At 38.1% G+C, this 24517-nt stretch overlaps 2 protein-coding genes and 1 pseudogene across 2 annotated transcripts; 2 read left to right on the forward strand and 1 right to left on the reverse strand.

The window, feature by feature from the left end:
• Positions 1-536: 536 nt before the first annotated feature.
• On the reverse strand, positions 537-9056 carry LOC149107225 (astacin-like). The gene is made up of 2 exons (XM_089296511.1): positions 8908-9056; positions 537-926 (listed from the first exon to the last, which is right to left on the reverse strand). Exons 1-2 carry the CDS (start codon positions 9024-9026, stop codon positions 857-859), a joined length of 189 nt encoding a protein of 62 aa, XP_089152637.1. The 5' UTR covers positions 9027-9056; the 3' UTR covers positions 537-856.
• LOC110042602 (E3 ubiquitin-protein ligase TRIM45-like) lies at positions 4167-7531 on the forward strand (annotated as a pseudogene).
• A 5441-nt stretch (positions 9057-14497) lies between the features above and the next one.
• On the forward strand, positions 14498-22194 carry LOC110042734 (uncharacterized). Its single transcript, XM_020748107.2, has 4 exons — positions 14498-14615; positions 18245-18404; positions 19062-19189; positions 20394-22194. Exons 1-4 carry the CDS (start codon positions 14589-14591, stop codon positions 20619-20621), a joined length of 543 nt encoding a protein of 180 aa, XP_020603766.1. The 5' UTR covers positions 14498-14588; the 3' UTR covers positions 20622-22194.
• The last annotated feature ends 2323 nt before the right edge of the window (positions 22195-24517 follow it).

The raw sequence follows: 24517 nt of genomic DNA on the forward strand, positions 1-24517 counted from the left end.
GAAGCCAAAGTAACTGCACATAATTCACTGCGTACTTTCCACAGTGAAATCCACTCTTGCCAAGTAACTCAAACGTTTCTTACCAGGAGACAGCTGTGAAGAGGCAGTGAATGCGCTGTCAGGGAGTCGGTTATCCCAACCACGACCAAGTGAATCAGCACAGGAACCTGAAAACAACGTTTTTAGATTTAACTCTGGAACTAACTGCGGTTATATAGGGTTTCGATCATACAAATAGCTCGGGCTAATCGAGTGGGTGAGCCGAAAAACTGAAAATGAACCAAAATAAGATATAAGCTACTTATTTCTGCATGAGTTAATTCTAGCAGTTTTAGTAATTATTATATTTAGTCACAAGACCTCAAAACTACATCAAAGTAACTCTTCGTAAGCCACTTTTAAGGATGTTAGAGAGGTGGGTCTAAAATAAACGTGAGTTTTGCACGGACAAGAACAATTGTCTGGAAAATGACAGCAACATATAAAGGTGTCGTAGTTCACAGCTTTGTTTTATTCTTTTTCTTTCTCTTTTTTTTCTAGCCAAAATTTACAAGTAGTGATCGTTAAAACACTCCAACTCAAATGAAGTAACATATCACTGAATAGAGATTTTGAACACACAATGACTTAAGACTGAGCCAGGCCCGACGAAAATCTACTCTCGGGCAATCTATAGGAACTCGTTGCCTTAACCCATACTTCTTTACCTCCACCCAAACATAATCTCAATTGGACCTCCCATTTGGTCATGAGATATTAAGCTTATTTAACATTATCGAAGACAACTGGCATAACAAACCGTCAGGTCTCAGGGGTGCCGCGTCACATTTGGCCTTGCAGCTCTTTCGGCAAGTTCTTAACACCCAACCTGAATTGTCACAGTCAGTAGCTGGGACATCGGTTTGACTTGACCACACAGCGGAGACCTAAAATACAACAAGCCAGCAAAACATGAAGATTCTAAAGACGTGGGAGAAACGAGGCAAACTAGAAAGTAAACAAATCGGAATTTAAAAGAAACGTACGTATAACCATTGCCAGGCGTGGGAAAATTAAATTTATTGCAAGCGAGGGAAAATTTTTAACCTGTGCCAAGCGCACGGAAACATGGAATCAATCCAAGGAAAAAGTGTAACCGATGTCTACGAGACGAGACAAGCAAACACTGCAAGGAGCTGGAGAACAAGTCACAGGTGTCAGAAAACATGCTACCCGTGACAAGCGTGCGAAAACGTGTGAATGGTGCTAAGCGCGAAAAGGTTACCGATTGGTTGAGCTTTGAAGCTGACGAGCCGTCAAGCGCGGGAAAATATGTGAACACAGTAAAGCGCGGGAACATGTGTAACCGTTGGGGGTGGGTCAATCAGTTTTGTACCAAATGGAAGGGGTGGGTCATGTGTTTTCTAACCACCACATTTTCACATGTTCCGGCCAACCCCCCCCCCCCCCCGCCACCCCCGTACTTTTTTGTCCCTAGTCAGTCTTTGTTAGTAATGTCGCTAATGGGTTTATATGAGTTCGCTTTAGACGGAGCTTTATATCGGAAGGATGGCGCTAGATCGAATCATTACGGTTTATAACTAGTCTTTGACACGCGTTAACGAATAAACGATACACCTTGCGCAAGAGCGCTATATACTTATACCTTGCGCACGCGCAAAAGACGTCAGAGAGCAATTTGCGACATTTATAAGCCCGGGCTTTCCTATGGGACGGAAGCCCGAGTAAAAAGCCAAACCTGGAACTTGCAATCTTATCACTAATCACTCAAAAGACAAAAATAACTCCACTGTAGACATTTGCCGTCTATTCGTTCAGGCTAACTACGAATCTTCCTCGCGCGTTGAGCAAAAACAATGTCTGTGTGGGAGGTTGATCTCGAAACAAAGGAGATTGAGTGTTGCCTGTGGGTAGAACTTTTAATTAATCACGAAATTTCTTTTCGGGAAAACAAGCTATGCTAATAACTTCACGCTTCGCGCCTGTTTGCGATTTCGAAAGGCAACCAGAACATTTTGAAAAGTTCAAGATTCTCTAAATATTAAACAATCAGCACGGAAATTTGCTGCACAAATGTTCAGCCGAGAATGCTAGCTCGTTCTAATGTCTTCAGCCACGCGTGTCCTCCTCTTCATGACACTCTAATAAAGTTACAGCTCCCGCAGTGTATAATAGGGGTGGGGGGTACTACCAAAGTACCTCTACGGGTATGTGACTCCCAGTGCGGCCATGATTTCGGAACTCCTGATAAATAAAGGGGTATCCATTCCATATTCGAAATATTTCCTAGAATGGGGTATAAAATTCCAAACGCAGAACAATTTAAAGCATCATATTATTTACAGACTTTGCTTAAGGTTACAGTATACCTTCAGATCGGCAATTTTCTTCAAATTTGGATTTTTGGTTCAAAGTAATGATCGAAGAGTAATCTCTAATTTCTGAAAACAAAATTGAAAAAAACTCAATATTGGCGGAGAAATGGAGGTTTTACGTTACGGCCGGAAGTAAAAGTTCCCTCTTGATTGACAGCCCTATAACGTGTACGCAATCAACCGAGACTACTTTGCGGGAATATATGGATACCACGAATTGGCTGGCTATTCAGATCCAAGCATTTTTCGTATTAGATGTAATTCTATTAAGTTATAAGTAAACATGGGCCACGGAAAACATTGTTTACCACTTCGAAAAAGCGAAGAACGAATGAAAACACATCAATGAGTGAAGAAGCGAAAGTTGGCCTCGCGGATGAAGCTATAGCTATCGTATCAAGCGGGCGAAAAGATCGAGTCAAGAGTACAGAAAGATTCTGTAAAAATTTGGGAACTCGACAGCTATAACAGCGATGTTTACATTGACTCTTTTGTTGAGTCCGATACTGATGAATCGCCCAACTCATTGAGATCCATTGGAATATTATCCATGCACATTTGCTCCGCCGCGCTTTCTTTTGTTCAGTTTGTTCTCGTCGCCCAGCCACTCTAGCGTTCGTATCCTTTTTCGTCTTCCCCATTTTGCCAGACCAGCTTCAAGAAAAACCGAGCTACAGAAAAATTATCTCTCCGCCTTGAGCGCATTGCGAAACACAAGGGTTTTTTCGAGATTCACGCGTAAATTTAACCACGAGTTAATGGTAGTAAATTTTCCAAGCGCTGATTGGCTCAGTGATCTGAGAACCCAGTTGAAGGCGTTTGTGGGCGGAGTTTGTTTGCGAAGCAAGAGATTTTTCTTAGCGCTGTTTTCTCGAATAAATTTTTTCGCTTGAAGCAGACACTTTAAAGAGTTACAACTCAAAGGGGATTTGTTTGATTGCCCTCAAATTTGGACAGTAGCTAGATTAACATATAAAAAACAAAAACGTGTCTGCGAATTGTTTATTTCGACATATTTTTTCTCCGAGAGCAATTTTTGTACGATCACCTCACATTTTTTAAATCCTATTTTGAAAATGTTCTGTAACTTTTTACTGCAATTGAATGTGGAAAAACGCAGACACGCTTTTTTAGCGCTTTTTGTCCTGAAACCGAGGAAAAAAATAAATTGGCGAAAAACAAAATTCGCTTTGACTTGTAGCTTCCAAAAGGTGATTAGGACGTTCGCATTTAGTGCCGTGAAAAAATCGGCACTTCATTTTATTTCAAAATTTTTGGTATGGTTTGATAGCCAGCTCTATAAGCTTTAATTTGATATAGGGGTTTAGGTATCTACATCTTAAACCGGACGCGCTACATCGCTTGGACGTGAGACACCCCTGAAGGTATACGGTAACCTTAACAAAATACGTTCGCTAGGTGACTCGTATCACGAATAAAGGAATAACTTTCCTCGAACGAGTTATTGAAATTTAGTAAATTCTAAAACGATGTACTAACAATTGCCAAGTTTAAAACAGGATATCTTTTTGAATGTATTTCTTTCCAAAACGGGTTCAAATTTCAAGACCAGAAAGGGACATCTCCTCCCACCCCCAACAGATTGTCTTGTGTACCATCCCCGGTAGGGTGTCCATATTTTGCATGCATCGAACAATTCCTGATTGACAAAAAATCAAAACAACTCTTTAAAAAAAAAAACGTTTTACGTGACTGACTACCAATCCGTATTGAACTTTTGTAATTAACTCGGCTCAAGTTAGAAATGTCAGATAATTATAGACGAAATCAAATCTGCTTTTCTCGGAATCACAAACAATACCTCTATTATAAACAGGGTGTGTGTTTCACAAGCAATCTTTTTAGGAATCGTTTACCATGGAGTCTCTCTTGAAAAACCTCAAAAAACATTTTGAATGCTCGATTTGTCTCGATACCTACAACCAGCCCAAAACTATATCATGTCTTCACACATTTTGCTGTCAGTGTTTGGAGAATCATGCAAGAGCCAGCCACAGACAAGGGAAGTTCCGTTGTCCAGAGTGCCAAGCGCAAATCGATCTGCCCGAAGGAAATCGCTTCGACACTTTGCCAACCAGTTTTTTCCACAACAGTTTGTTGAGTCTCCTTGCTGTCCGACAGAGTGGTGATGGAAGTAGCATAACTTGTGGCAACTGTAAGAAAAGAAGCTCCGATGTTCATTATTGCTTTGATTGCGCGAGATTTATGTGCCCCGACTGTTTAAGCGCGCATGAAGTTATGCGGGCTGCATTCGAGGGACATAAAGTCATGCCCGTCAAAGAATTTCAAACTCAAGACTACGAAGCCTTGTTGAAGCGACAGCCCTTTTGCTCTGAACAGTACCACGAGCGAGAGATCACAAGATTTTTCTGCCTTCCTTGTCAAGCTTGTGTCTGTCATGCTTGCATAGTCACAGACCACCAAAACCACAAAGTTATTTTACTCGACAAAGCGGCTGACAACGAGAAAGGCAGTATCATGGCAGAAGCTGCAGCGACTAGACAAAACGAGAAAGCCTTGAAAGATGTGATTCGAAAATTTGAGGAAACCATTTCCAAGCTGGAAACTAATGTCGCAATCGCTAAACGTGGAATCTCGCAATCAGCCGAAACAATGATCACAAAGATTCGACAGCGCGAGCGAGAGGCGATTGATTCCGCCGAGACAACACGCGTCACAAGACTCCAGAAAATTAACTCGGCTAAGGAGAAAGCGAAATCACTGCTTAAACAAATGATCCAAGCGGTTGAGTTTGCACAAAATCTGGTTCAGAGAAGCTCAAGCTCAGATATCATGCAAAGCAAGGAAACACTCAAACACAGATTTCAAGAGCTTCGTGACATTGAAATGCCAAAACACCACGAGACCTCATTCATCAAATTTACCGCGGCTTCTGTGGAGGGTTTGAGACTGGGCGATATCGTAACCGAGGGGGTTGATGCAAGTCAATGCACTCTGGAAGGACTGGATCAAATTCTTCAGGCTGGTGTAGCAGCAGAATTGATATTATGCCCCAGAACACCTGAGGGAGAGATAAGTAACCAGCCTGATCTCAAAACTCAAATTAAAGTAGTCATTGAACCAACTGAAGACGTCACAAATGTGATTGTTAGCAAAAAGGCTGAAAATGATAAATTCAAGGTGAAGTTTACACCAAAAGTGCCGGGCGCTTATAACATTGAAGTGAAGATCAACAACGATAAACTTCCGAACTGCCCTTTTACTACGCAAGTAAAAGAACGTGAACTTGCTGTAGTCGGTGAGTTGAACTTGAAGATATTTCAAGGAGATGAGCTTCACGATCTACGTGGAATTGCTGTAAATACGACAGGGAACATTGCTTTAGCAGATTACAAAGGTTGCTGTGTTTGCATATTCGATAAAAAAGGCAACTGTGTAAGAAAAATTGGTAGCAAAGGACAAAATGCTAGACAATTTAACCACCCATACGGCGTTACATATTTAAATGATAACGAGATTCTGGTTGCAGATCAATGGAATCATAGAATACAACAAGTAGATGTCCAGACAGGAACTGCTGTAAAAAGCTTTGGAAAAAATGGCGCAGCAAAAGGAGAGTTTTCCAACCCGGCTTATGTTTGCCTGGATGAACAACACCGCATTGCTGTAACAGAGATCGGCAATAATAGGATACAGGTCATGACACAAGAGGGTGAGACTATTACCATGTTTGGAGACAGCGGCCAGAAAAACTCAATCGTCCAAGATGCTGCATTCCTTACAAAAACATGTTTCTTGTAGCTGATGGAGGCAATAACTCTATTACAGTTTTTGATCGGTCAGGAACTTTCTTGTACAAGTTTGGAAAACTAGGAAATCAAGACGGACAATTTGACTGCCCGCGTAGTATGCTTGTAGACAGCTGCAATAATCTTCTGGTATGTGATTGTGACAATAACCGAGTTCAGCAGTTTTCTTTAGACGGTCGCTTCACAGGCAAAACTATCACTCATTTACCATATCCTGTTGGAATAGCAACAGCGCCAGATGGACGTATTCTCGTGACTAGCCCTGTAGATAAGAAAGTCTACATATTGAAGTAGATGATTTATTTGTTAGTACTTGTAGTTTGTAACCAACCGCTCTCTCTGATATCAATAGCACAACTGGCTGATGCATCTCTTAGTAACTCCATTCAAATATCTCAATTTTCATTCATATCCGTAACTTTTCGTTGATTTTCGGGGCGGTATGAACTTTCAGTCATCCAGTCTGGTGGAAATTAAACTTTTCCTATTCCTGATCTTGTCTCTCAGATTCACCGAAAACACCAACAGGACTTCTCTTGTTTTAACGGTTTGAGATTTAAATTAGGATTTTTCGCTTTCATGCGTTTCCTCAAATTAAAATATTAACGTTGCTATTTCAATGAAACCAGGCAGGCAAAACATTGTATGAGGACAGATTATGTACATCTGCTTTCTCTAAGCTACAGGAAGTGTAATAATTTGAGTGAAAATAGAATCAGAAATATTGTACATACATACATACATACATAAACTTTATTTAAGCTCGAATTTCAGAGTAGCTTGACCAGCTAATAATATTTAGCAATTCATTACAGATGACCAAATGTTAATTTTGATATATGATTGCTCGGCAAAATGCCTTTCCTAAGTATTCATTTAAACATGTAATTAGTACGGTATACGAAACAAGCTTTCCAGAAGGGAGGGAGGGAGGGGCTTTCAAACTGTTGAAGCATCCCGTTCCTTCGGTTACCAGCGACGTATTAAACAAGTTACTGGCGAGTGCCAGTAGTGCTACTAGTTTTGAAATCTTTTTGAAGTCGTAGATGGATAATTGAATTTAAATCAATTGATCGATCGATCGAGTGATTGATTGATTGATTGATTGTTGATTGATTCAGTTTCCAACAACTTATTAAACAAGTTACTGCCAAGTGCCAGTAATGCTGCTAGTTTTTTTATATCTTTCCACATCGTAGACGGATAATTGAACTTAAATCGTTCAGTTATCGTTAGTTTGATTTTGTAGCTATTTAGCTTTTGTTGTAATTTTTGATTTATTATTGTAGCGCTTTCCTTGGTTTTGTCTTAGCTTTTCTCTTTTTGAAACAAGCTTTTTATAAGTAATAAAACACTTTTAAACAATTTACTGTTGAATATTATATATTATTATAAATAATTTTTCAGTTCATTGATCTAATTGTATCTAATGAGACGATTTGATTTAATTGTAATAGCCTTTTTTTCCATTTACTCCTATTTACATGCTATAATGTTCTTGATTGAATGATTGATTGACTGACTGACTGACTGACTGCCTGACTGATTGATTAAGTTATTGATTGATTAATTGATTGATTGGTTGATTGATTGATTGATTGATTGATTGGTTGGTTGATCGATTGGTTGATTAATTGGTTGGTTGGTTGGTTGGTTGATTGGTTGATTGGTTGATTGGTTGATTGACTGATTGGTTGGTTGGTTGGTTGATTGATTGATTGATTGATTGGTTGGTTGGTTGATTTGTTGGCTGATTAGTTGATTGGTTGATTGACTAATTGATCAATTGATTATTTGACCGACTGAGTGACTGACAGACTGACTGATTGATTGATTGGTTGGTTGATTAGTTGGTTGATTGGTTGAATGATTCATTGTTCATTGATTGATACATCATTCACTGATTGACTGAGTGACTGATTGATTGATGGATTAATTGATAAATTGATCGATTGAGTGATTGGTTAACTGATTGACTGATTGATTGATTGATTGATTGATTGAATGATCGATCGATCGATCGATCGATTGATTGATTGACTGGTTGGTCAATTGATCGATTGCTCAATTACTTTATTGCTTGAATGATTGATTAATTGATTCATTGATTGACTGATTGAGTAAAATTGAGATTTGTGACATGAAAATTACTCTAGTTGCCAAATTTGATGTAAAACTTTGTGAGATGAATTAAACCCTTCTCACTCATAACTACTTCACTAGAGTGTACATTTTTGTTCCACAGAAACAATCAAAGTGAAAGTCATATTTCCTCAGCGGATCAACTGCAAAACTCAAAACCATCATCTCCCAAGCACTTTCCGCTGACAACCTTCGCACTGGGACCCAGCACTGTCCCGAATGATCCCGCGCGGCTTTATTGTTGTTCTCTGGTTCACCTTTCTAGAGGAACTAACAACACTTAGAGGATTCTTTTTCTTTAATTTTCACTTTTTTCTCTCTTTTTTAAAAACGCCGAGCCTCAGTAAACTCTCAGTTGATTGTCAGTCAAAATCGTTCAAGGTGATCGCGGGATTCTTTTAAAAAAAAAACATTTTTAACCGTGTAGTAACTCCCTTATCAACCAACCATGTTGGAGACCGTACTAGCTCAATATCGGCCCTTATTTACTTTGGACCAAACTCTGCGGTCGGTATGTATTGTGAAAACCTCGGGTCGATATTCCCCCTATATGGCCCTAGCACTCGGTTAATAAAATATATATTTCCTGAGTATCTTACCCTTGGTCCTTAAAGAATTCCAAGTAAGCTTTTTCATTGGTTCTGGGCACAAATCGCGGACAAGTTTTCCTTTCCCACTGTTTCATGGCATTCAGCACAGAACGAGCAGCACTTTCCATGTTTCCTAACAAAGATATCGAAAAGACGTTACAAAGAGCTCAGAATCTTTGTTTCAGTTTTACATATCATCGTGGGTATTGTTCTAATTCCACCATCAGTCTTAACTGTGGAGTAAAATAACCACTTCGTTCAGAAACTTTGTTGCCTTAGCTTAGCTTCGTATGATACAGCCTGTAGTGCAACGTGTTATTTTGTGAATTAAACAGGTTATCAACTCACCGATGGAGCAGTCAAACTCGTAGGGTATCACAGCATTTGGCCAACGTTCCCTGTCCACATTACTGGCCGCGCGGGAGTCGGTCGAGCCTTTAGTTGGAGATTTTCTGCTGGTTTCTTAGTCAGTCTGATGTCTCCCTGGTAAAATGACAAATGCTTCCCTGGCGGGCTGATGGTTGTCTGGATAATGAACGCAAAAATGAAAATTTAACTTCAAGTAAATTTTATTTTTTTCTCGGCAGCCTCAGACAGTTCCAAAATTGTCCAATTTGTTACGTATCAAGACGGCAGCTTCTGCCATCATCCTATTCAACAACCGAGGAGATTGACTTCGCCAAGAGACAAGCATGGCTAAGATTCCGAGCTTAAATATTCGATGTCTGAAATTAAGATATCTGAAAACAGATTATATTGATAAAGCAAAGACAAGTCCTCAACAAAATGGTTCATCTCACCTGGATTGTTGGCTTCCAGAATTTGTTCCATCGCACCTTTAGTTTTGAAACCCTCGCCAATGGCGAACGACATAAGAACACAAAAGCCGAGAAGAAACGCTTTGGCCATTCTGTAGGTAAACGGGAAAGGAATAATTGTGAAACCGGGAGCAAAGTCATGAAAATCAATCAGTGAACTATGTCAAGCAAACACTATTAACAACTAGGAAACATACCGTCAATTGTATGTCATGTAATTAAAAATATTACGGAGGACGAAAACTTGTAGGATTTTCCAACGTACAAAACCACCTTCTAACCAAAGAAAAACTTAAAATAACAGTTTTATTAAGGTTGATTAACTCAAGCTGGAGAAGAATAAAAGTTGTTCATAAAAAAGCAAGAACGATTAAGATGGGGAAAAAAAAGCCACGAATACAAACGCATGATCACAATTTCACTTTCAAACATCGAATGTTAAATAATTAGATATGTTTGAAACCCATTTTTGCGCCTTGGATGATAAGCTGCGATCATGTTTAAAGTTTGTTGCTCCAACTCAACTCGTAATTTTAAACTCCAGAGATGTTGGACACCCAATTTAACACGCGTACAAGCTGAATGATCAAAGCCTAAAACCGTGCCTCAAAACCATCACGACTGTAATTCAATAGCTATTGAACATAAATGTTTTAAAATAGTTATGAAATAATTTAAGAATGATATAGCACGCTTGCAGTGTCTTAATTTCTTCTTAAATGTGAAACTTCGATATATAATTATCACTCATTTTATCTGATTTACCTGTAGACAAATTCACACCTATCAACCTCTGCAAAGGACGAGAAAATTCCTCTTTTGGCAGCTGGTTTTAAAACTACATCGTTTGTACAGTTGCACAGATGATCTGTGAGCTCTTTTTGCTTACGTTTAAACCTGGCACCATGCATATTGTTTTAAAAATAACTCTCTACAATTAAAAGAAAAGGGCGTCTAATTTACTACAAAAGCTCCTTCGTTTTAAACAGCTAACAAAAAAAAATATCAATCGTTTTTCCAATGATATTTTTGGTAACAAGAAATGAGAAGTAATTTCCTTTACTTAAAGATACGCTGGTCTGTAGTCAAGTCATATGTCATGATTGATTAATAACATTTATACGTGGACCATATAGTGAAAATATACAGGACTTCTCAATTTATTCTGAGTAAACAAAAGCCGTCTAGACAAAAACGAAAACAAACATTCCGCACGCGAGAATTTCAAGGATTTCTTTAAAATGATTTAGTACATTTGGATACCTGAAAGGCTGCATGCTCGCGAAACTAAAAGAGTACTGAAAAATCCTTTTAAAATTTCAGCCCTGTTTGTTTGTAACAGCAGATTGTGTGGGAGTATAAAACGGGATTAATGACCCTTAAAAGAGCGTAACCCGACTGGTTAGCCCTCGGATGAAACAAACTTTTGGATCCGGAATCTGAAGCGAGTGCATTGGTTTTCGACTGAGGACAAAAAACCACGAATTGAGGTTTGGAAATTCGTGCGACAAACGAAATAAACCATGGTAATACGAATCTTCACTTTTTCCGTGTCTACGTGATTGAAACGTTCCGCAACGAGACCTGTTTCCCGTCATCATGTTTTTGCAATAAAATGTAGTCTTCCACGCTTTAATCCAGACTATAAATAAAAACTGCAAGGATTTTAAATCTCAGTGTAGTGAAAGTTTCTGAAACATTGAATGATACACCTTCCTTTTCCAAAACAACTGAACGTGGGCGCGTGATTCGAAAATGAAACCACGTGAGCAATGACAAAAACTTGAACCATGCCAAATCGCGTTATGTTTTAATTATATTTTGATGCAAGGCCTCCATTTTTTCCTGTTCCAATAAGGGTGATATGTGATTCCCTTATTTAAAACTTATTGTATATTACACTGGAATTTTTACAAGTTATTATTTTGCCTTAAAGGTACGAGGAAACAAGGGCTTGAAATGACAATTGAGATTTAAGCAAGGCTCTTTTTCAGGAAACCACGTATAAGTGATGATGAAAACTTGGACCACGCTAAATCGCGTTACGTGTTAATTATATTTTGCAAGGCCTCCGTTTTTTCCTATAACGATAAGGGTGATATGTGCTTCCCTTATTTAAACTTGTTGTATATCACACAAAGCCGGAACACATCAAAAGTTAAAGCAGCTCAGTCACGGTATTTTGAGTTATTTTGGCCACATACAAAATTACCTTTAAATGGTAGGAAACCTGAAAATAACAGTTTAATAAGATAGAAAAACACCAAAGACATAATGGCAGACCGTAAAGGAACAAGGATGGCTAAGAATGGAGAAGATTGACACGGATTACAAACGACGAATTGAAAAATTAAGGCTAAACTTTTCAATATGCACAAACCGTAACTGAGCTCCTTTAAGCAAGTACAAATTCTGTGAAAGCCAGGGAGTTGACCACACGGCTTTGCTTTTGTTTACATGCATGCAGAGTTTCGCTATTATATTTTATTCTGAACAGGTCGAAACGAAGGAAACAACTAAAGATAATTAAACATACATTCAGAAACACAACTTACAGTAAAGCAATACAATTTCGCTTCACCATGCAATATCGATAATTTCGATGGCATCGAAAATGGCGGAGGCTGAATAAGGTCTTATACAAGCGGTTACTGAATGCTGAAACCAGAGCATAAGTTGAAAGAGCGTGAAAATAGAACTTTTAATGTTTCAGACAGAAAACAAAACTGACGAGTTCACGTTGATGAAATATTTAACTTGGCAAGGTCTCCACTCTGAGGCGTTTTCAGCCGTCAACAAGAAATTAAAACAAAACTGTGCCAAAAAGCGCCGAAATTTTAACTCGTTAGTAGGCAAAAGTTTCAAGCACGGCCGCTATCGACAGTGCTAAAGTTTTATATGTTACTTCGCCAAACCCGTTGAAATATTTCGCAAGGTCTCTCTTTTTTGGAAACAGTAGAAGGGCATTTGTGCGTGTAAGATTTAGGAGATATAGTTAACATTTTGTTTTCAATTTACACCGTTGGAACCTAACCACACTGCCACAGAATCCACCAATCGTGTTAAGCCACTGAGATTAATTTTAGTTAACTAATTAATATCCTAAATAAAAACAATTTGCATTTTTTTTTTCCTTTCGAAAGTTGCGATAACAGGTGAGACATCATGACGATGCAAAAAATATCAAATTTAGATCACCTTTCATAAAAAACTTAACATACAGTTTCTATCCAAACGTGGGTTCTAACTTAACAAAATATTAGCATCTGAAGCGTCACTTCCTTCGCACCCGGATAGCAATTATTGTGCCTCTTTAGGCCAACGTCAGCTCATTGCCGTGTTCTTTTTCCTTCCTAAAAACATTTTGAGTGTTCTTGCATAATTTTGTACGTCACAAAAAAACGACTTTTAGTTCCCCTTTAAATTTGCCAGAAACATTGGATCGCAAAAAAACGTTTAAATACGCCAGCCTTCTCTAAATTTCTCAAATCACTTCACCGTGCCGAATTGAGAACTAATTCCCGAATGATATCCAATGACTGGCGGAACATATTGTAGTTGTCTATTTGCAAGTGCATTGGTAGATAAATTTTGTAATAAAGCTTTTCATCCTCCGTTTAGGCACACACTAATGAACTGATTACACGGAATACTAAGAGAACAAAACCGAGAGAAGCGAAACTAACAAGTTAAAAGACTCGACATGTAGCTTGTCCATGAAATGTTTGCCTCTCCGTAATCAAAGAATGGTCTAAACACATTAAAGCTTTGCACAAAACAAAAATAACGTAATATTACCTGGATATTGTAAGACGCAGTATTCTGGGGGGTTTTATTATCATTATTATTATTTATTTGGTTCTTTTACTCTCGAACCATCAGCGCGGAAGACCACCCGCAATCAGTGCCATCAAGAACTATTAAACAGTGACAATATGCGACTGTTTTAACCATTTACCTCCTTTTTTTAGTGCAAAGAGCCTTAAATATCTTTGTTTCCATTCAGCAAGTATTCAATCAGTTGAAATCATTGAAGGCAGAGGAAGGATTGCCGATACAAATAGAATACAATCAAGACAGTGAATTTACGTCAAGTTAAAGTGGAGGTGGGGCGGCCTCCGGGGGCGGCCTAACGGGTTAGCAAGCTGGACTCCGGATCTAGCGTTCGCGTTCCGCAGCACTCACCTTTTACCTTTCAGTTGAAGTCCTTTTTAGTTAATTGAATAAGACCTTTCGTACAAATGTAACCTGAGTAACCAGCTTGGGAGGGAGATTGTTATCATGTTTATGACTTTTCCTGAGTCCACTACATTAGTTAATCAAAAGACAAGAGAAATTCTTTTTGAGACGATGATCTCTCGTCGTCTCGCTTTATTTCATTATTTCCTTCCTAGCAAGAAATAAGGAAATTGGGAACTGACAGGGATGAAAACGCCACGAAACTCGCTTTGACGTGGTCGTAACTTTCACTTGAATAAATGACAAAGCGCATGAATTAACTTCCGAAACTGTCTTGTCACACCTAGCGGAAGTATTTGAGCGTGTCACGCGACTTGAGCTCGTGTCACGCCTTGTGAATCACGATACCTTACGAACCGGACGGAATATCGCACATTTCTGCTAGTATCGAAAGAAGCTAGCCAGACTTAACACTTTTTTATATATATCTAGATATAAACTTGGACAATTACAAGTTTCCTTTGCTTTCGCAAGGTAAACGGAAAACGGAAATGAAAGGTCGTGACGTAATGTCACGGTTTCTAAAATAAATTACATAAAAGGTGACTCTCATTGCTTTTAGACATTCAGTCGTTTGACGGACGCACGAGCAGGCTACGAGAGTCCTACGAATTCACGCCCTCTTGAATAGCTATGGAGGTCACAGACATGACGGAGATTGTAAGTTGTGCACTTAGTTCATTTATGCTGTTTGGGTTTTCTTCCCGTCGGCTGGAGACTGATTCCTTCTGAATTCGTGTGAATATTTGAAATTAGCTCGCGTGTCTGTATAGTAATCACTATCTGATTTGTGAAATACTATTGACAGCACTATCTATACAAATTGAAAGCACGCTCAGCAAGTCTGAAGTATAATTAACAAAAAGAAGGTCGCTAAGTGCCGTAGGAAAGCTTCTTCTGGCTCTACAATACGTCTTGATTTCTATCAGAATGGTACCTGCACATGTATCATCCATAGGTTCGAAAGTGGAAGGTTCGATCGTCAACGTTCGATCACGTCGAACATAGCGGGAATCACAGCCACTGCTGTTCAGTTTAAGGGTAAAAAAACTCGTCCCGCTTTGGTAGATTTCCTGTGAAATAAGCTTGCAAATGAGTGTTCTTTACCGGGGGATTCGCCAGGGGAACCATGATCGGTAAGCCTTCAAGATTAACAGTGAATTCTATTGAGCCCAGGGAAGTTACTTTATTTAAAGAATGGCTCATCATCTGAAGAAATTTTGCACTTATAAGTGGTTGGGCTCCTGAAAAATTTGAGCTGTCCAGATTCAAGTACTGGCCGGGGACACTGTGTTGTGTTCTTGGACAATACACTAAACTCTTACAGTGTCTCTCTCCATCTAGGTGTATAAATGGGAGCCGGCAAAATTAATGATGGGGGTAACCCTGCGATGAACTAGCAACCCATCCAGGGGGGAGTAGAAATACCCCTGGTCGCTTCATGCTATTGAGAAACTATAGATAAGTGCCTGCCTGATGGGCCACTTGGCTTGTATGCAGACTTGACCTTTATTTAAATTGTAAAATCTAGGTGCACAGAGGAATACTAGCTAATACTGCAGCCACCCATGTATAACATATATAGTACAGACTGGAACCCCATTAATCCAGTCACCAATATGGGCCGAAAAAATCAGGGGTCCTTTAAATAAGAAAATGACTGACTAATCTTTTCTTCAGGCCAGAAAAAAGTGGCCATAATAATGAGGTGGCCACACTAACAGGGTGGCCGTAAGGGAGGGAGGGAGGGAGGGGTTCCACCAGACTGTATAGTTAACTGTTTGATACATATTCTTAGCAAATATTATTGCTAAATATGGTTGTCACCCAAGGCTACCTCCCCCAGGGGGGCTCCCTTGTATGGGCTATACAGTTATGTGCGGCTCCAAAGGGTATTGTTTTTCAGCTGTTTTGGTCATAAATAGGGTATCAATTTTAGCTGATTTTGGCCATTTAGGCCAAATAGAACCATTTAGGCCATCTAGTCAGGATTGAGTCCTGTTAGTGAGATAGCTCTCAAACCACGAGAGAGGCTCGTCTTGAATTCCATATCTGTACAACTTGTTTAAAAGACCATCATGAGGAACAGTATCGAAAGCCTTTTTCAGGTCAATAAACACTGCCCCCGTCAATAGCCCTTTGTCCATATGACCACGAATTTTATCTGTAAGGAAGGTAACGGCCAACTGAGTTGAATGATTTGCGCGAAACCCCGATTGATAAGGCGAGAGAAGAGAGTTTTCTGATAGGTAGCTATGTAGCTGATGGAAGACAGCTTTCTCCAGAATTTTCGACAAGATCGGTAAAATTGATATAGGCCTGTAATTGTCCAGATCATCTTTGTTTCCAGATTTGAACAAGGGTACAACCTTTGCTTGCTTCCATTCAGACGGGACTGCACCAGTTTCAATAGAAAGATTTATCAAATGTTTTACACAGTCAGCTATCACAACTGCGCTGTCCTTTAAAAGTCTAGCAGGTAGACCGTCTAGACCAGTAGCTTTTTTAAAGACTATTTCCTGTTACGCTGCCAGAGCGAGAACCAACATGTTTTTAACAGATGCACTAGATCGTCAATCACTGACATTATACTTTCCAAATTTCATTTAGATGTCGCTAAAAAGTCTTTTTATTATCATGGTGCATGCACATTTAATAGCCTTCCAACGAACATAAAGATTTTGCCACCTAAGGAACGTCTCCAATTTTTTTTCTTAGGTTATTTTTTAGAACATTTTCAATTTGATATCCAATTTTTATGAGAACGCTATTACCTTTTTAAGCATTTTAATTTTTTAAACATTTCAGCGTATCTTTTAAAGTAGTTAGTTTTTTATAGATATATATTATTTATACATGCTCTTTTTATTTTACGTTATACAGGGCCCCCGTTGATACCAGTCCTGCGACTGAAGGGGTCACCCTGTTTAAATATCGATTATTATTATTATTATTATTATTATTATTATTATTTTGGTCATAAATAGGGTATAGGTATATTTGCACTCTAGTCTTGATATGAGTATGTTTTTAAGAAGAAGCACTTTTTCATCATTATCGCAAAGAAAATCAACATAATCACTTCACAAATTATGTTTATGATAATTTAACATTGGTCTGAACTAGGGAACCAATTAAAACACAGGTCTGAAACAGGGTTTTGATTTAAGGGTTAGGTCATAAATAGGGTTTCGAATTTTTGGTCAGGTCGTAAACAGGGTAGGGAATATCGCAGATTTTGGTCATAAATAGGGTAAGGGTTTTGGGAAGCGGGCTGTACACCCCCACCTGATTTTTCTGGGAGTACTCCCCCCCCCCCCCCCTCCTCGGGCTACCTCCCAGCATTTTGTCACCAGCATTAAAATCAGGCAGAGTGTTGGTAACATTATTTAAGAAATAGAAAATATGAAACACTGGCTAGTGGAAGTTTGGGAGAATGAGAAATGCTGTGGGAACACTTGCTGATAGGTTGTTGGCCTAATGATGGCATGAGCAAAGAGAATTTACGTTTTGATGATCAAAGTAAACTTAACAAATTGACGTCAGTTTTTATGCATCTGTCCTGTTATTGATCATGAATTTCGTCATAACATTGTTAAAGTAGGTGTGAACCGATAGCGATAGCCAAGTGGATCCGCAGACTACTTTGGCCATGTTATGACAAAATTCATTGTCAATAACATGACAGATGCATGAAAAACTGACGTCAACTTGCTTTTTACTGTAACAAATTGTCAAATTACCCACTCTCAATCGTTGACACATTGCATAAATTATAAATTCATGTGTCTGTCTGCCTATTGACAATGAAAATTAGCCAATGAACATGCAAGAATTTCTGCAGTTAGCTTAACAAAATTGCTTTCTTGCTTTCGTCACAGAATTTTCTATCAAGTTATAGAAACAGTCATGAAAGTTAAGGAGAACTTGAAAACTCCCAAACTTTCACGCATGTTTCTATACCTTGATAGAAACAAAGAACATGTTTTCTATTTTGTAATTATAATATAATTGACCACTAGTAGGCACAGACATATTTGAACCACGTACATCAACTGGAAGTTTGTGTTTTGCTTTTGAGTTGAAAATCTCTTGTTCTACTGTTTACCTAAAGGGCAATAGTACATGCCAAAGAAGGGAAAGTTTCACTTCAACTTCATATCTGTCTCTCAAAAATGTCTATGCTTAACCTCCCTTATGCATCCACATAAACATCAGCTGGCCAAACTTGCTGGAGGTGTTTTTTTCCTTAGGGTATGTGATAATTTCAGTATTTAAATACCTTGTAGGAGGACACTGCCAGAATCATTGATCACAGTGACAGAGAGTGGAACACCTTGGACCACCAACAACTTGTGTCTCGGAATGAAGAAGGCCCAGTCCAGGGTCACTACATGTATGTTGACGGCAAGTCTGTTTTCACAAATGCGATGAGCACCAATCAGAAAAGTAAGTCAAGGACCCAGTATTGGGGCTGGGCTGTTTGTATGAAGAAAGTTGACTGACGTATAGTAAATGATTTTTAAAACTCAGAGATGATTGAAACACTAAAAAACAAGACTTTGTGATGCACTAAAGAAGGACTCCAAGATTTCAAAATTGGATTAAAAGTTTGCAAGAACCACAATTTTGTAGGTTTCATTAAGGTCACCCCCAGAGATGCCAACCTAAAAGAATTGGAAAATTATCTGGGAGATTGCTGGTAATTTAACGTCTCTACCCCCCGAAAAGTTGTTAACAAAAGAGCTCCACAAAAATGTTTGAAATATCCCAAAAACGTTCCCCAAAAATCAAGAAAACAAAAACAAAAAATCAGCTAAAACAAGTGTGAAAATGTACTTCATATTTGGGGGAATTTAATGACCTGTGCAGGAGACTGGAAGATTCAGGCAGATAACTCGAGATGCACCCCCTCCCCACCCTTAGGTCGGAAAGTCACTACCTATATTGAATCTGGCGTGCCGGTAAATTCTCCCTACAGTACTTACAATAATAAATTCTCTCCAAAGTATTTAGAGCAGCAAATTCTCCCTACCATACTAACAGTAGAACTCAGGCGACTTTTTTAAGTGTTATTTGTTGAGTTAATTGCTTGTTTTTAAACAGCTCTTTTCAAAACTCACACTGTCTTGGAATTTGACCGAGAAATGAATGCACGTCAAGTGGTTATGTTAGAGAATACTTCTGGTAGTGTTGTGGCGATAAACCGACAGGATGATACCATCATTGCAAAGGTACAGTGTATGACTATGTTATCGTCACAGAATTCTATTTAGCAATAGGATTAAACAACAAGCCGAGACCTGAGAAATTAATGCCAGTTTGATAGGCCACTGGGCTTGAAAGTAGTGTTTACAATAATAATAATAATAATAATAATAATAATGATAATAATAATAATGATAATGATAATTATAATAATAATAACAGTTCATTTATATAGCGCACACATCCATTATTTGCCCAAGGTGCTTAACAAAACTATCCCTAAAAACTATAATTTTAGTCAAAGAAACTTAACACTAAAAACTAGCAAAATACCTAAAAGAACTAGAATCTAAACAAAAAAAATTAAAAATATGATCAAGAGTTACTCTATAAATTCAGTAAAAAGGAAGGTTCTTAAATAATAAAACTGTACTGGATCATCGTATTTCCAAAGAAACAGTGTTCCAAATCTTCAGAGGGCATACAGAAAAAGCTCTGTCACCATATGTTTTGGTTTTACAAGTTGGCTGCATTAGCAGTCTTGAAAGTGCGAGTGAAGAGACCTAGTTGATTTCCGATGTTCCAGGAGTTCTGTTAGATATTGTGGGCAGAGACCATTCAATGATTTGTAGTCAAAAGGAAGATGCTTAAACACGATCTAATATGAGACAGGCAACTAATGAAGCTGTACTAAGGCAGGAGTAATATGGTCATATTTCCTTGCACCAGTGACATAACAAGCAGTAATGTTCTGGATTTGTTGCAACTTCTTCACTTTATACTTTGGTAGTCCAAAGAAAAGATGATTGCAATAGTCCAACAGTCCTTGCAGTTGAGTTGACCATCACTTAATATTGAAACCGAGGGCGAGTACCGGTGGTGTAAATTGCAGTAGTGCTGACTCTTGACCGACTGTTGAGCATGTGTCACTCAAGATGTCAATCAAGTGTCGATCAAGTGTCAAGCGAGTATCAATTGGGATGTCAATCGAGTGTTGACAGAGATGTCAATCACCGGTCGATCAAGGGTATTGATCGACACTCAACCATGGACACACATGATCCTGTTTCTTTCCCACCTATTCTCTGGTTGCCCTTGTACTTCATCAAAACTCAATGAAACACATGTATATCATATTAAAAATCGTGTAAAATTAAATTAATATGTATATAAATATACTTTGTGGAAATGGTGCATTTAAATTACATTTATTTTAATTTGCTTCATTAGAAACTTCCCACGCCTCCAAGCACATATAACACCCTGGATCAAGTTAAAAAGGATCATCCAGAAGTGCTCTTCTACAAGATCCCAAGAGAACCTGGGAGTGAACTATTTTACTTCAAATCCTACCTGACAGATAAGCAAAGGATTCTGGGATTTGACCAGCATGGCAATCCACTGAACACCGCTCAGGTCCAACCAGATCAGCTGGAAAGTCAGTTTAGTATGATTTAATACTCGACTGACTGTGATTGTTAAAACCACGCGGACTCTGGAAGTGTCATTTTTGACATTTTCTGCTGCCATCACTATGCCAGAAACAAATGTTTGGTTCAATTTGTTGAAAAAGTTATGCCTGTAGATTGTGATTGGTAAATGTAGATGTTGAGCCATTTTGTATTGTTTTTGTTTTTCATTTTTTTTCCCAAGGTTCATTAATTGTTGTTGCGATTAAGATTGGTGACCATAAGAAATGAAACCATTAGTTGGGTTTTGAGCTTTAGAGTTCTTGTGGTTTTTGAAAATTAACAGTTTTTCTAAAGAAAGTGGCTAAGGGAATTGAACATGTAACTGCTTATCATCTCAGACTCTCTCATTTCTGAAATATACAGAGATGAAGTAACATAGTTATGACATAAATAGAAAACAAAGGACTTGACCATGAAAACGTTATTCATTTTTGGGGGGGCAACTTTCTTTTAATTTTTATAACAATTAATAATTATAGTGACTCTCAATCTGGTCATTTGCAATCTGAATGCACATAATGCATAGGCTAATAATGAGGTAATAATTAAGAATAAACTTGAAGGAAAAGTGAAACTTCAGCTTTTTAAAAATGCCAAGCATGGTTGCACTAGTTGCAAAAACTAATATTAGCCATAACTGATTTTGCACCAAGTTATTTGACCTGAAATGTACAACAGGGCACATGGCACACCTTTTCTAAGTTATGAGCTGTCTATTAGAGAACTCCGCAAAATAATGCAAAACAAACAAAAACTTAAGATTAATCTAGACAGAAAGTTGGAACCATTCTTTATAAAGTTGCACATAAGAAATTGGTTACAAAAGAACTGTCTGAAGGAGGATTATTGAAATGCTCTCCTAGTGAATCTGTATAATTTGCATGTTCAGTTTCCCTTAGAACTTGCATTTGGTCAAACAGTTATCTAATGACATGCAGAAAATGTTTCTGTTTTGTTTTGTTTTTTCTAGAAGAAAAGGATAAGTTACGTAAATTACAATTAACGTGAAATTACTTAATCCATTGCTGATGAATTTCAAGATTTAATGTTTGTCATTAAATGCAATTGAAGTCGCAAATATTTTCTAGCAAATGAGGTAAATTCCATTTGAGGAAAGAAATGTGCTTCATTGAGTACTTTTCACTTGAGTTCAGGTTATAATGGAAATACAATTTTTTCCTATGGAAAAAATCTTTCTATGATTATAATAGAAAGATTTTTTTAAGACAAAATTATCAAAATAATAATTATAAAAAGAGTATCAGTATTCAAAAGAATATTTTGTAGATGACTTGATATAAAATTGCACACTGTTAGATAGTGAATTATTTTTACAGTAACTGTACTAATGTACATCAAAATGTTTTGTAAACGTAAATCTTGTTAATTAATAATTTATTACATGCAATTTATTTTTATACCATTTTTGAGATAAAAATAGGTATTGAAAGAAATGACAAATATGTATCAAGTTTGAGGTACTGTTATGTATTTTTTTATTGTTGATATTTTCAACTTTACAGTTTAGTTTCTTATAATAAATTTGGTCATTTAATATATGGCTGTCAATATGGTTCTCATTTCCTAAATGCAACAAGTTAACTGTGGAGCCCTGCCTTTCAGTTAATTACCTCATAAATACAGTCACCTCGTAATTACAGTGACATTTTTGTCCCAGCAACATGGATTTTTTTTCAGTGGCCACAAGCTGAAATCCCAACGTGTTTAACCCTTATTTTTTTATTTTACCCTATTAATTTAACCCCTAAAACCCTCACATTCATAATTGACCAAATAAAACAAATCATTGAGCAATACTCTTTTTTTATGCAAAATGTCTGAATTCCAGATGCTTATTAACAAAAAGTTGTTGAGAAGTGCAATTGTGATATATTTGCCACTTGTGAAATCTGACCCCTGTTTATATTGTCACCAAATTTTCATGGCCCAAATCATGGCCAATGTCTTCAGATAAAATATTTACAGGAAGGGTTATATTTGGGATGTGGCAGATATTGAACTTTCTGTTGAAAGAGAAAGGGCTGAGAAAACAACACTGTACATGTGAATATTTGCAGGACAACTGAATCATCATCACATGCAGTCCATCCGTCTCACAAAAAAAAGTTCAATACCGTAAAACCTCGAATTAGCACCCCCCTCAAATAAGTGCCTCCTTCGAATAAGCGCCCCCCTCCCCTTCCCCCATTTTGTGGACAAGTAATGAGACAACAGAGGATGTATGGTTTTTGTTGTATGGTATCAGATTTGTGCATTGTTTCAGTTTGTGAACACGTTAAGTTTGGAAAAAAATTACAAGTACTAACTGTACTGCGATTAAAAATTTAGGATAGCCTTTTTATGTTGATAAACAGCTTATGTTGTTGTTTACGCGCAGATGACGTATTAAAAAAATGATCATGTCAGGCCACGATTTGGAAGAAATTAAATGAGCACCCCCCCCCCTCAATTAAACGCCCCTATGAATAAGCGCCCCCCCCCCCAATCTTCTTCTAAATTTGAAATAAGCACCCCGGGCGCTAATTCGAGGATTTACGGTATGACTTTGTTCTAAGATCTCCTTAGCAAAGAGTGGCAGATCTAGAGTAGGGGGTCTGAGAGATAGTGACCAATGCACATGGAAAAAGACAGACATGTTTTCACATTAATATGTTTCACTTGCGCATTTTTGCTATAATCTTTATGCACTGCCATGAATTCACAATCTTTACCATTGTTTTGACATCCTGAAGATGCATTGCCAAAAATGTCTGGCAATTCCCCACCCCCTGCCCCTGCCACCCCCAAGCTCACCTTAAGTTAACAGGGCAACAGAGGGCCAGTCATATCTCTTCTCTTCCCTCTGCTACAGGGCGCTTTTGAAAAGCGTGAGCCCACCACCACAAGCTTAAGGTTAGCCTGCATAGAAGGCATTCCTGCGCATTCATATTGGACCCAGGCTCCCACAAAGAACATGTAAGCAATATATTAATAATTTGCATACATGTGCATTACATGTATGATGGCATGGTTGAACTTTGCATAGTGAATAACATCCAACATCGATTGCAGAACCAAGACTACAGGCACTCACCTATTGACCTTCCTAAGCAATCCTTGTACTCTGTTAGTGGGAAAACTGCTTGTGGTGATAATTATTGTTCCTTCTTAAGAGGACTGCAGGATGAACTTGCTGATCAAACCAAACAACTGCACACTGAAAGTTATTGTCCATCTTACTGTACTTTTCGTTGACATACACAAAGTGCAACTGTATAGAAATACAAAATGATTAATGAATAGTAAAATGCCCATCAGACTCTGAGTGTAGGGTACATACATTACAGTAATATCTTCTCTTGCCAATGAAGCCATTACCTACCTAGGCTGACTGCAACCCTAAAATTTTCTCTTTGGAGGATAATAAGCTTATCAGAACACAATAAGCAATAATTATTGTACTTTATCAATCTGCAGTGACATGAGCTACCTTGAAAAAAAAAAATTATGCCCCCAAACAGAAGTCTACCCACTGCTGCATAAGCTTACCAGCTTGACACCACTTCTGAATCATTAAAATGAGGTTTATGTTATATCTCACAATTATCCTAATCTTACATTTCAATTCTAGTACTTTTTCCCACACTGCTAAGGATTTAATATACACAGTAAGGAAACAAGCTCCATTTGTGTAAAGGCAAACAAGTAATTGAAGCACCAATAGCGAAAGCGGCATCCAATCTCTGCAAGCTCTCAAATTTGACATGACCTTTTTAATATGCAAATGCACTATGGTCATTGTCATACACTTGGACAAGACAAGTTACATATCTATATTAGCCAGGTCTTATTAACCTGGAGAATACCCCCGGGGGGGGGGGG

The sequence above is a fragment of the Orbicella faveolata genome, unplaced genomic scaffold (genome assembly GCF_042242905.1).
Source record: "Orbicella faveolata isolate gen_17 unplaced genomic scaffold, um_ofav_v1 contig_27, whole genome shotgun sequence".
NCBI classification, from domain to species: domain Eukaryota; kingdom Metazoa; phylum Cnidaria; class Anthozoa; order Scleractinia; family Merulinidae; genus Orbicella; species Orbicella faveolata.